This window comes from Salmo salar, chromosome 09, assembly GCF_965601325.2.
Source record: "Salmo salar chromosome 09, fSalSal1, whole genome shotgun sequence".
Taxonomy (NCBI): domain Eukaryota; kingdom Metazoa; phylum Chordata; class Actinopteri; order Salmoniformes; family Salmonidae; genus Salmo; species Salmo salar.
Genome location: NC_138299.1, coordinates 66,893,645 through 66,906,045, shown reverse-complemented (window position 1 = coordinate 66,906,045; position 12,401 = coordinate 66,893,645). Strand labels below are relative to the sequence as shown.

General features: G+C 42.3%; 1 protein-coding gene across 2 annotated transcripts in view; it reads right to left on the bottom strand.

The window, feature by feature from the left end:
• Nucleotides 1-4,506: 4,506 nt before the first annotated feature.
• Nucleotides 4,507-12,401, bottom strand: part of egf (epidermal growth factor) — a 29,230-nt gene continuing 21,335 nt past the window's right edge. For both annotated transcript variants that reach the window (XM_014211951.3, XM_014211952.3), the window contains exons 19-24: nucleotides 12,249-12,371; nucleotides 11,850-12,015; nucleotides 11,198-11,362; nucleotides 9,094-9,196; nucleotides 8,816-8,912; nucleotides 4,507-8,620 (exon numbers count right to left, since the gene is read on the bottom strand). In XM_014211951.3, the coding sequence (XP_014067426.1) occupies nucleotides 8,439-8,620; nucleotides 8,816-8,912; nucleotides 9,094-9,196; nucleotides 11,198-11,362; nucleotides 11,850-12,015; nucleotides 12,249-12,371 (836 nt within the window). In that variant the 3' untranslated portion in view covers nucleotides 4,507-8,438. The remainder of the gene's footprint in view (nucleotides 8,621-8,815; nucleotides 8,913-9,093; nucleotides 9,197-11,197; nucleotides 11,363-11,849; nucleotides 12,016-12,248; nucleotides 12,372-12,401) is intronic.

The following is a 12,401-nucleotide window of genomic DNA, read 5'->3' as shown; positions in this document are numbered from 1 at the left end:
AGCCTTCAACTATAACCTGTTTTTTTTTTAGGTATCCTAGCTTTGCCATTGAGGAACTGAGGCAGGCACACTTGTAGTTTTTGTTTGAAACACAGCCCTGCTTCACCACCATCACACAATTACTGTTGTTTTTGCAATCCAAAAACATTCCATTATAAATCACAATCTGGGTCAGAATGGCATAATTTGAAAATGTATTATATTGCCAACATGGCTAGCTAAGTAATAAAATATGATTTTACAGTGTTAGGCTTTCAAAAGGGTCTTTAGACAAACAGATTGTAATTTTGGTGTGCACAGAATGGAGTCAGGAGTGCATTCAAGAGTGTGTTCCCTGTCTAATTTTCATCACAATACCACCAATATACTGTAGGCTCATTCTGTTCAGGACAACCCAGGGTTTAAATGCATGTCATCCTTGTAACTGTGGATCAAAAATAGCCATTGAAACTGTAAACTACATGAGTTTTCAAATATGGAAGTGTGATGTGCATGTTTGGACAGGTGCGTGGTTTCCTTGTATGATTTGCGATATTTATTATAATCCTCAACATCTCACCTTTCAGAACACATCGACTCCTTGCAGATTTATAGCATTTCCCTCTCTCAGACAACAACAAAAGTGCTAAAGTAACCATTTAGCGGGAGGGATGGGGGCATCTTCTTGTCCCAAGCAGTGCTCACGTTTATAACCGCTGTCAGTCAAAACACATACAGCGCTGTGAAGTAGAGAACCTGAGCTCAGACTTCATGTATAGCATGTTATTCTACATCCGCTGTGTTCCAATTTAGGAGCTTTGTACTTTGTAAATAATCAATTAGCATCAATATTTCTAAATCCTGATTCCACAGATTTTAGAAATATATGAATGAGTCTTAGGAAACAAATATCTCTCCTAAATTAATCCTACACCACTTATTGGCCAGAGATTGTACTCACCTGATGGTCCCAATCTGAATCCCCCAGGTAAGAAAGAAAATCTTTAGAGGTGGGGACCGTCTGGTCTGTCTGGAGTTGAGAAAGTGGGACCTAGGCAAATGGATCTTTGAATATCAGAGTCTGATTTATTCTCAGCCACAACCAATGGCCTAAATGTGAACATGTACAGTATATAATATCAAGATTGGGCAAAGGAACACCGATGGGTTTTAGACATAGGCTTTTACTGTGAATGTGTGACCTGGACAAAATACACTCATGAGACCATAGGTCGACTGGTAAAATACTTTGGGTACTCCGGGTAGAGCAAACCTCAGTTGGTGGTACAGTGACCAAAAAATGTTGGGAACCACTGGAAGAGTATGGAATTGACTAAGAGCAAGGGCTATGAGACACTGTGAACTATTGTGAAGGTTTATGTAGCCCACTATCGCCATCTTCTGGACAAAATACACTTATAACCCAGATTCAGGTGACAATCTGCTTCATTGGCCTTGAGAACTGCATACTTCACCTGACATTTCAATCTCCATTTCACCATTGATATCAAATTCAATGATCAATCTCCTACTCTGATCCTGCATCTGTTTAGTGTTAATTTATTTGTGTTTATGTACATGTTTTCACAAATGTAGACATTTAAACATCTGGATATTTTATCATACAATGAATCAGTTTAGTTTTCTTGGATAGGTGAAGTTGCTTGACATTCGGTGAATATGTGTGCTTCTTTGCGTTACGTAATCGCCACTCGAAGACACACCGTTGCAGGCACGCCGATCTAGATGACCAGCGTGCCAGCTTTCCACGGCTTAGCCCTCGAAACGGGTAAACACACTACACCTCATTCTCTCATCAATCCCTCTGACCCCCTCTATCACCTCAACAACTCCATCAAGGGAGCACCAAGACATAAGGGCTCTCACTCACTCACTGTTTGATAGACCACCAGCTTTTGAGCACATGTGTTCAAGCCTAAATACACTAAAGACACATTATCCCCAATTCTTTCTAAATCTGCCCCAAAGCCTTGAAAAACAGGCCTGAAGGGCCCAGGTCAGATGCCAGGGGGTCGAATTAGTAACCTGAAGGATAAGGGTAAAGCCTTTGAGTGGGAAGCTAATACTCTGTTTAGCCACCCTCATCTGTGGACCTAGCAGAGTGAAGAAACAACGGCCATCTTGGGCAACGACTCCCATATACCATCTGACTGGGAAATTAAGGGGAAAATAATAAGATACAGTCATCTTTTGTCTGGGAAGGCAAGGTGTGTGCATTGGTGTTGTCTCTTTCCATCCCTGTCTGTCTGTCTGTCTGTCTGTCTGTCTGTCTGTCTGTCTGTCTGTCTGTCTGTCTGTCTGTCTGTCTGTCTGTCTGTCTGTCTGTCTGTCTGTCTGTCTGTCTGTCTGTCTGTCTGTCTGTCTGTCTGTCTGTCTGTCTGTCATTGCCTGTCTTTCTCTCACTTTTTTCCTCTCTCCCCTTTCGCTCTCCACTTTCTCTCCTTTTTCTGCCCTCTCTCTTTTCTTCCTCTCTCTCTTTAGCTCTCTCTCTCTTTTCCTGCTCTCCCTCTCTCATTCTCTCGCTCTATCCCTTTCAGGTGGATTACCTCCCTCATCCCTTGATCCTTCCTTTTTAATTCCCAACAGCTGAAGTGAAAATGGGACCTGACTGTGGCACACACACGCACACACGCGTACACACACACACACGCGTACACACACACACACACACACACACACACACACACACACACACACAGCTCAAATGCTCCAGTTTTTGCCATCCATCAGAGGAAGGGGGAGGGGTTGGGCTGCTTATACGTCCTGTACATCTTGAGGTGCACAGATGGAAGTGTAAGACATCTGTCACATCCTGACCAAGATGTTATTTTCTATGGTAGAGTAGGTCAGGGCGTGACAGAGGGGTGTTTGTCCGTTTTTGTATTTCTATGTTTAGTTTCTAGTTATGTATTTCTAGATTGGGTTTTCTTTGGCATGACCTCCAATTAGAGGCAGCCGGTTGTCGTTGTCTCTAATTGGAGGCCATATTTAAGTTGATGTTTGTCCCACTTGGTTTTTGTGGGTGATTATATTTTGTGAGTGTGTTTATTCCTCCTGCGTCACGGTTTGTTGTTTTGTTCCTCCAGTTTATTTTGTATCGCATTAAGTTTCACTGTCCAATAAATATGTGGAACGAAACTGATGCTGCATTTTGGTCCGATCATTCTGACAGCCGTGACACATCTTCATTTGCCTCCACTCACTCTGGCTTTGAGGCGTCTTGCAAATGAGTGTGGTTTTAGTATGAATGGCAACGCAATACAGTTAGCTATTGAAAACGCAGTCCTACTGTGCATACTGTATCATACACAGTGAATGCAGTTGTTTCTGTAGTAGTCGTACTAGCTCAACACGGGTCATTTATTCATTTGACAGAATATGTATCGCTATTGAACTGTGAACTCAACATCACATTATCCAAATAAAAACGGTCACCACATGGTCAAACAAATAAAATTCCTAAAAGTTTAGAGGCTGACTACATGACAAATGTTAATATTTTGAAAGAAAAAGCTTTTTACTTACGATTGACTCTATTGCCCCCATTGAGGAGTAATACAAAAAAAATTGACACAGGTCCAATTGCATCTTTATTTCAGGGCCTATCTACCACTGTTTAGAGTAAAGGGCAATGGCTATATAACTGAGGGCAATATATAGATAAGTGTTCCCTTGCCAGGAAATCAATATCGGTGGCCAATGATGGTTTTTGAAGGAAAGTGCTTTGTTTTCCTCCTATCAGCTTGAAACAAAGCGACAGCGGCCCTCCATTAACTGTCGTCAGTGAGGCTTGAGAGAGCGGCGGGTGCATTGGGCACCAACGTTGCCAGAGCGTTACAAATAAAACCATTTGGTCCCTGAACGGGAAGGCATCGCAGCTCGAACTAAACAGTAGTCTTTCCCTGGGCAAGGTGAGAGGCAGAGAAAGAGGGCGAAGGAGGGAGTGAGAGATGCAGCAAGAGCATGTGAGTAAGAGAGAAAGAAAGGATAGAGAGGCAGGCAGGCAGGCAGGCAGGCCAGGCAGGCCAGGCAGGCAGGCCAGGCAGGCAGGCAAGCAGGCAGACTGCAATTATTGAATTCTATCCAGAGGAAGAGAGGCTCATGCAATCCATGAAGGATTCAATGAAATAATAGCCTCCCTTGAATATTTAGAAGTTTCATAATGAATACTCAAATAATTCACTGCCGTTGATTGACTCTCCTCATTGTTAACTCTTCTTATGGGTTGAGGCAGTAGACTGTATTGAGAGGATCCATACAATAAGAGTAATCTCGCCCCAAGGCTTTTGACCTATTGTTCTCTCACAGTTGTCTTACACTTAATCAGAGTTGGAGTGCTTTTTTTTGCCGTGATCTTGAGATAATGGTGGTACATGCTTTCCCTTTTTAGATAATTAAGGCCAGGTGGTATTGCTGTCGCCATTGATTATTGAATATTGACTTTGTAATCAATTTCCACTTTTTTTTGCACTGAGACAAACCCATATCCCACTTGGTGTTTTACAGTACGGTTGAAAAGATATCCTTATTTCCACCAGACAGTTTTTTGGTGAATATAAGGATTTTATTACCAGCAAAGATATACAAGCATTGACACAAATGTAAGTTTTAACAGGTCAATCCAGTCAAATGGAGCATGTGTGTGCTGAACAACAGAATACAGCAAAACTAAATAGAATAGGAAACCAGTTGTTATGAAGTTCCTGAAGAAGATCACAGGTACAGTATAGAAAAGGTCATATGAAAACAAAGAAAAAGCAGTACCTTAACAAGCCTCCACTTTCCTTCTCTACTATTAGTAGTATGTATGTGGTATGCACTAGAATTCACAGATAGTGTATCAGTATTTCTGCATCCCAAATTGCACCCTATTCCATATGTAGTCCACTCCTTTTGAACAGGGCCCATAGGGCTCTGTTCAAAAGTAGAACACTATGTAGGGAATAGGGTGACATTTGGGATGCATTTTTAGCGGTACACTATGCATCCCATGTCTTTCTCTCTTTTTCTTTTATTCAGACACCCCCAGCATCTCCAATGGAACCTTCCCTTTTCCAGACAAAACAATGTAGTTAAAAACCAGCATCAATCTTATCTGTTACACGATCAATAATAACATTTAGTCTACACTGTCAGTCAAAAGTTTTAGAACACCTACTAATTCAAGGGTTTTTCTTTATTCTTACTATTTTCTACATTGTGGAATAATAGTGAAGACATCAAAACTATGAAATAACACATATGGAATCATGTAGTAACCAAAAAAGTAACCAAATCAAAATAAAAGTATATTTATATTTATATATTTCAAATAGCAACCTTCTGCCTTGATGACAGCTTTGCACACTCTTGGCATTCTCTCAACCAGTTTCATGAGGTAGTCATCTGGAATGCATGTTAATTAACAGGTGTGCTTTCTTAAAAGTTAATTTCTGGAATTTCTTTCCTTCTTAACGTGTTTGAGCCAATCAGTTATGTTGTGACAAGGTAGGGGGGGTATATGGAAAGAACAGCTCAAATAAGCAAAGAGTAATTACAGTCCATCATTACTTTAAGACATGAAGGTCAGTCAATACGGAACATTTCATGAACTTTGAAAGTTTCTTCAAGTGCAGTCGCAAAACCCATTAAGCGCTATGATGAAACTGGCTCTCATGAGGACCTCCGCAGGAAAGGAAGACCCAGAGTTACCTCTGCTGCAGAGGATAAGTTCATTAGGAGTTACCAGCCTCAGAAATTGCATCCCAAATAAATGCTTCACAGAGTTCAAGTAACAGACACATCTCAATGTCAATTGTTCAGAAGAGATTGCGTGAGTCAGGCCTTCATGGTTGAATTGCTGCAAAGAAACCATTACTAAAGGACACCAATAAGAAGAAGAGACTTGCTTGGGCCAAGAAATACAAGCAATTGACATTAGACCGTGGAAATGTGTCCTTTGGTCTGGAGTCCAAATTGGAGATTTTTGGTTCCAACCGCCATGTCTTTGTGAGATGCGGTGTGGGTGAACGGATGATCTCCGCATGTGTATTTCCCACCGTAAAGCATGGAGGAGGAGGTGTTATGGTGTGGGGGTGCTTTGCTGGTGACACTGCCATTAACCAGCATGGCTACCACAACCTTCTGCAGCGATATGCCATCCCATCTGGTTTGGGCTTAGTGGAACAATCATTTATTTTTCAACAGGAAAATGACCCAACACACCTCCAGGTTGTGTAAAGGCTATTTTACCAAGAAGGAGAGTGATGGAGTGCTGCATCAGATGACCTGGCCTCCACAATCCCCCGACTTCAACCAAATTGAGATGGTTTGGTATGAGTCGTACCGCAGAGTGAAGGAGAAGCAGCCAACGATTGCTCTGTATATGTGGGAACTCCTTCAAGACTGTTGGAAAAGTATTCCAGGTGAAGCTGGTCGAGAGAATGCCAAGAGTGTGCAAAGCTGTCATCAAGCCAAAGGGTGGTTATTTGAAGAATCTCAAATATAAAATATTTAGATTAGTTTAACACTTTTTTGGTTACTACATGATTCCATATATGTTATTCCATAGTTTTTATTTCTTCACTGTTATTCTACTATGTAGAAAATCTAGAAAAACCCTTGAATGAGTAGGGGTTCTAAAATGTTTGACTGGTAGTGTATATCAGAAAATTTCAGGTCTAGGACTCAAACGGTATTTGCCTGTAAAAAAATAAATATAGCATCAAAGTCACACAAACTATATGCTGACAAATGCCAGGATGGCTAAACAATGCATTAAAATACAAGCAAAAGATTTACTGGAGTTATTCATAAAATTGACAGAGCTATACATTTGTTCATTGACGTTGATAATATCCTCCACTCTCCTCCTCCAAGCTTATACACAGGTTCTCTGCCTGAACAGTCCATTTTTGGTATGTTCTTTTACTATGTTCTATTTCCCTCTATTTCACTATGCTGCCATTAATGAGTATGCCTAAAGCTCTGAGTGACTCAGAGGTGTGATCGCAATACAATGCATCACTGTACATCGCAGGTACTGTCCAAATCGAATCGGTTGTTGATCATTTATCTTTACCAAAGCAAGCAATCTTTGAATAGGTCACATTGATATCATCACATTGAAGCTGATAGAAAGAAACACCTCTCTAAAACTTTTGAAATGTATTATGGCAACGCAATCTTTGGAAGGCACAAAGCTACACTGAGTACCCTTACACTCAGAGAAGCAACTTTTTAATCAATGATCTTTTTCTTTTTTTTTTTATAAAGCAAGCCTTGATTCAATACATGCATTTTAAATGTGATGTAGCATGGCACATTTTGTCTGATTAAACATTAACACATCTCTTATACAGCAACTAACAAGGAAAGGTGACCATAAACAAATATCCTAGTTGGAACACCAGAAAAATGAAGGATATGCAAATGTTACGGATATAGATTCATTTTCGCCCCACATAGGTCTACCTAAATATAGGCTAGGCAGAGGTTGTGTGACCAGATTGGACAGCCTGTTCAGCCCCAGTCTCGCCCCCCAGGACGCCTCTTCCCCAGGACGCCTCTTCCCCAGGACGCCTCTTCCCCAGGACGCCTCTTCCCCAGGACGCCTCTTCCCCAGGACGCCTCTTCCCCAGGACGCCTCTTCCCCAGACCTAAACAACCGTGTTACCTTATGTGCATGTGTTACTTTAGTTCTGAACAGCTGAAATAAAAACCCTGTGGTGATTTGAACCCCCCCCCCCCACACACTCACACACAAATGTGTTGATGTGTGCCTACAAAATTCTCTGTCTGTTCTAACTAAGCATCTTGCAGTTCCTTAAACATAAGCAGGACACAGAGAATATCCTTATCCTAAATGTGGGGTGAAACCAAAGACATTTAGCCTGCATGAAAACATAACATGTAACATGTAGCTTAGCCCTGTCTTGACATTGCATTGGGGCAAAACAATCGCATTTGAACCATAAATAAGATACAACTGTTATTTCGCTTCTCAGTGATCATGCAATACTACACAATTTGATAAACAGTGCGTCAATGAAATAGCCTTCCACCTCTGGGTAGCCAAACTTTCACCGGGTGTAGGTGTTCTGCGAGTGTCTCACATGAGCAGAAGGTGCTGTTGTTTAGCTATTGGGAAGAGGCATCCAGAGAATCTGGTAATACAGCCACTCCCTAGAGAATACAGGGCTTTTAACTTCAAGGAAAGACAGAATCTTAAGCAACCTAAGGGTTCTCCTAGCCTGGAATCGACATTGAATATCACTCCGTTTCGCTATTGTTTCCCGAACTCAGTCTGGAGAAGCTCCAATAGATGGGAAGTTGGACCGTCCTAGTAGACGATATTCAGTGTGGATTCCAGGCTAACAATCTCCAGGTCCCAGTGTGTGTTTTTGGTTTCTCATTTGGGGGTTGGTTCATTTAATAAGGGTATATGAGTGGGCATGGCCTCAGGTGAGCTGAGGGATGGCAGAGACAGGCTGAGGGTCATCCAGGAAGATGAGGTTGTCGATGGACTTGAGGTGGTTGGCGCCTGTCTTGTTGGTCTCCATGGTAGCCAATCCAAAAGAGCACTCGTACCCTTTGTTGAGTCTGGGAAGAGTCACTACCTCCTCTGACACAAAGCTTTCACCTGTCCAATCAAAGCAAAGCTCGCCTCAATCCAGGGCCCAATAATACAATGTTGTTGTGCTTTATTTCACTATACAGAAATTGGAAGGTACTTACAAAGGAATGACATAGTAAAGCCATAAGTTCATATTAATAACCTATAAATAACATGTTTTATTTGATTGTGATTCTTTAAAACAAGCATGTGTGATGGCACCTGTTTCGGAGGAGCAAGAGGGACAAACAACTCTTCTTGGAGAGCCCATGACGTGAATGACCTTTCCATCGCCACCGTGTTCCAAAACAACATAGAACTAAAACAGAAGGGATAACCATTGGGGAACACAGTATGGTAACATACAGTAGCCTACTAGTAGTTTTGGGACACTGCTCAAAAAATATTCTCGAAACTGTCTGCATGTGACCCACAAGGCCTTTTGTGATTGGTCATTGTTTTTCTGTATGGAAGTCACCATTAACTGGGTTCAGACTTACCCGTGGCGTCTTGGGGACGGTGGTCTCTGACATGGTGTCATCACTGGTGCTTGTCTCGCTCATGTCATCCACAGAGGGGTGTTTCCGAATGAATCTCCTGGACCTGCAATCACATGGTATATCATTGTGTCATATGTCAACATATAGTCTTGTGTGGCTCACTTGGTAGAGCATGGTACTTGCAATGCCAGAGTTGTTGTTTGATTCCCACTGGGGACCCGTATGAAAATGCATGCACTCACTACTGTAAGTTGCTCTGGATAAGAGTGTCTGCTAAACTGTAAAAATGTCACGTGTCAAATCATTCCGGTGGACAAAGAATACAGTAACATGCAATGCATCTGTCCATAATGCATTATTAAAGTGTACATGCATTTATACAGGCTGTCGTTAGCAACCATGAGCCGTTGTTAGCAAGCATTGCACAATAAAAGACACATCCCTTCATGTTATAATGGAAAACATAGGGTATCTCATTCACAGATCTAGAGGGAATGGGGTTTATGTTGTCTTCAGTGCATTACACATGACGACTCCAATGCCAGTGTCACCCCGGATATAGAATACACTGGGAGAGAGTAAGCTGTGTCAATACCGACAAGTAAATATGGTTGCTCATATCTATGTAAATGGTGACCTGGGAGTCCTGACTGGTGGTATCATTTTGACAGACCGTATCAGTTCCACAGTAAAGCATGTCCCCACGGCCTACAGCATGCCTCTAGATAATATCACATGCAAAGAGCCATGAAGTAAAGGATGGCGAAACATCAATTTTACAGTCCACTGTAGTCATATAGAGTAAGTGGCTTTATTACAGTGGTGTATGTTTGATCTCTATGAACTGTCTTTTCACCTGGAGAAGATGTGTATTTGGACGTGAACTACATTTTCGAGAGAGAGAGAGAGAGAGAGAGAGAGAGAGAGAGAGAGAGAGAGAGAGAGAGAGAGAGAGAGAGAGAGAGAGAGAGAGAGAGAGAGAGAGAGAGAGAGAGAGAGAGAGAGAGAGAGAGATGTGTGTCCCCGCACGCTCAAGTGTGTTGGGTGCATCAGCTAGAAAAACTAAACTGCACAAAGGTACATCTGCACCTGCAGCCAAGTGAGAAAGGCAATTTTGGGAAAGAGCTATTGCCTATTGTCACCAGTGTAGCGTTTGAACCGGGATATAGCTCAGTGGGTCCATCTTGGGGCAGAGAAATGACCTATTTTGATGTGCAATTGCTGTAGAACAAGATAAACCAAGCATGTAATTGAAAGCATGCCTCTTTCAGCAGGAAGCCAAAGGAAGAGACCCTGGAAGAGAAAAAGACCCTGCTTTGTGAGTCAAAAGAGCCGCAGAGACACCGTTGTGTCTCTCTAAGCCACCAAAACATCCGTCAAGAGAATCAGCCACTTAACTCAGTTAAGGGAGGGTGTGTGTGCGTGTGGAATCAAAAGGATGGGAATATAGTTTATGTATGCTCATGGCACCTCAGCAAAAGCGGGGCCACACGCCGCCATTTGTTCTATGTGATTAGCTCATTTTGTATTTTCTCCCCTGCTGTTGTGCCGTCACCTATATTACACGGACCACGCCACTCTGCATTTGATAGACACCTCTTTATGTTTCTGCAAAGGGGATTGCATACTTGTCATGGTGTTAGCCCCACGGAAGGCCCATGTCTTTAATCTGTTGGGCCTATGCTCCCGATGCCTCTGCCTAATATAAAATTTTACGCATCACGTTTACATGGACACACACACCAACATCACCTATACAGTAAACACACAGCAAAAGGCCCCAGTCTGATAACAATTTGGACCATTCATTTTGAGCAAAATTGAACGAAGCCTATTTATGTCTGGGGTATTTAATACACTTTATTCTATGGTTCCTAAAGGGAATAGCTTATGTAATTATCTTGAACTTAATATATAAGTACAGGCTGTAACACTGTGTGTACTGCGTACCACAGCTATATCTGTTTTTGACCAAAACGTGGTAAGGACTACAGCAGCCTGTTACAGGTTAAGTACATGATTTATTACACTGAGGGTTACTGTGGTATAAGACCCACCCAACCAACAATCCCAGTCCCCCCACCACCCCAATTCTCTCTCTCACCCGTAGCAGTAGGTGACGCAGGCAGCGATGGAGAGCAGGGTGATGAGGACCACCATGCCCAGGGCGATAGCCACGTTCCTTCTCTTCTCCTGTTCGGCCTGCTGCAGCTCCCACCACTCCAGATCACTGAACTGACAGCGCTCTCCCATGTAGCCCGAGATACAGCTGGGAACACCACACACAATACTCACTGTTAATATAACACACACATACAGTATGACACAACACACATTCTGAAAAACAACAAACTCAAAACTGGTGTTGGCTGATTTATGAGAAAAGTCGACCGAATGCTTATTGAGAACATTTCTGTATATTTTGCAGACCAAAGCAGCGGCAAACTTTAGAATCCTATATCTTACTGTTTCCTTTATCCCACTGTTGATGCAATCCTTTATCTCACTTTGTTACCATTGGTAAAGAAAAGCTGTATATATGGAACAATAGTGCCACCTACTGCCGTTATCAAGACTGACTTACTAGAGTGAAAATCCCTATGAAGAAACAATATTAACCCCGAACTCCCAGCCACTGTATCTGAAAGGATTGGATAAGAGTAATAAAAACAGTATTTTTGCCCCCCTAATGTTGTTGACAAGTCAGTAAATAACGGTGTTGACCCATGTACAAGGAGGGAAATAGAGGTACTTGCTTGCAGGCATAGGACTCCATCTCTGGGAAGTAAAAGCAGACTCCCTCGTAGAGACAGTAAGTGTCATGAGATGAGGGGCAGCTCTCCACTGTGTTAGTGTTCAGCCATTGGCTGGTGACGTCCATAGGCCTACTGGTGGTCACCCACGAGGACGTAGTTGACAACTCTGCAAACATGCAGAGGGAAAGAGGGTGGAGAGAGAGAGGGAGGGAGAGAGATAGAGACAGAGAGACAGAGAGAGAGAGAGAGAGAGGGAGGAGACACAAAGAAAAAAGGAGTTGAGACAAAGGGGATTATGGTGATGTCGTAAAAAACTTTAAGGAGAAGTTGAGCATAATTTTCTTTATAGAGACTGTTGCAGTAGTAATGTTTGTTAAGATACTGTGTGTAGAACTGCACCTTGGCATGTGTGTCCATTACCACTGTAGCCAGCTTGACACTTGCAGCGGTACTTCCCTATAGTATTGATGCATTCCGCTCGCTCATCACATTTGTGTGTTCCCATTTTACACTCGTCAATATCTAAATGGGAAAGAAAACAACATGAAAACG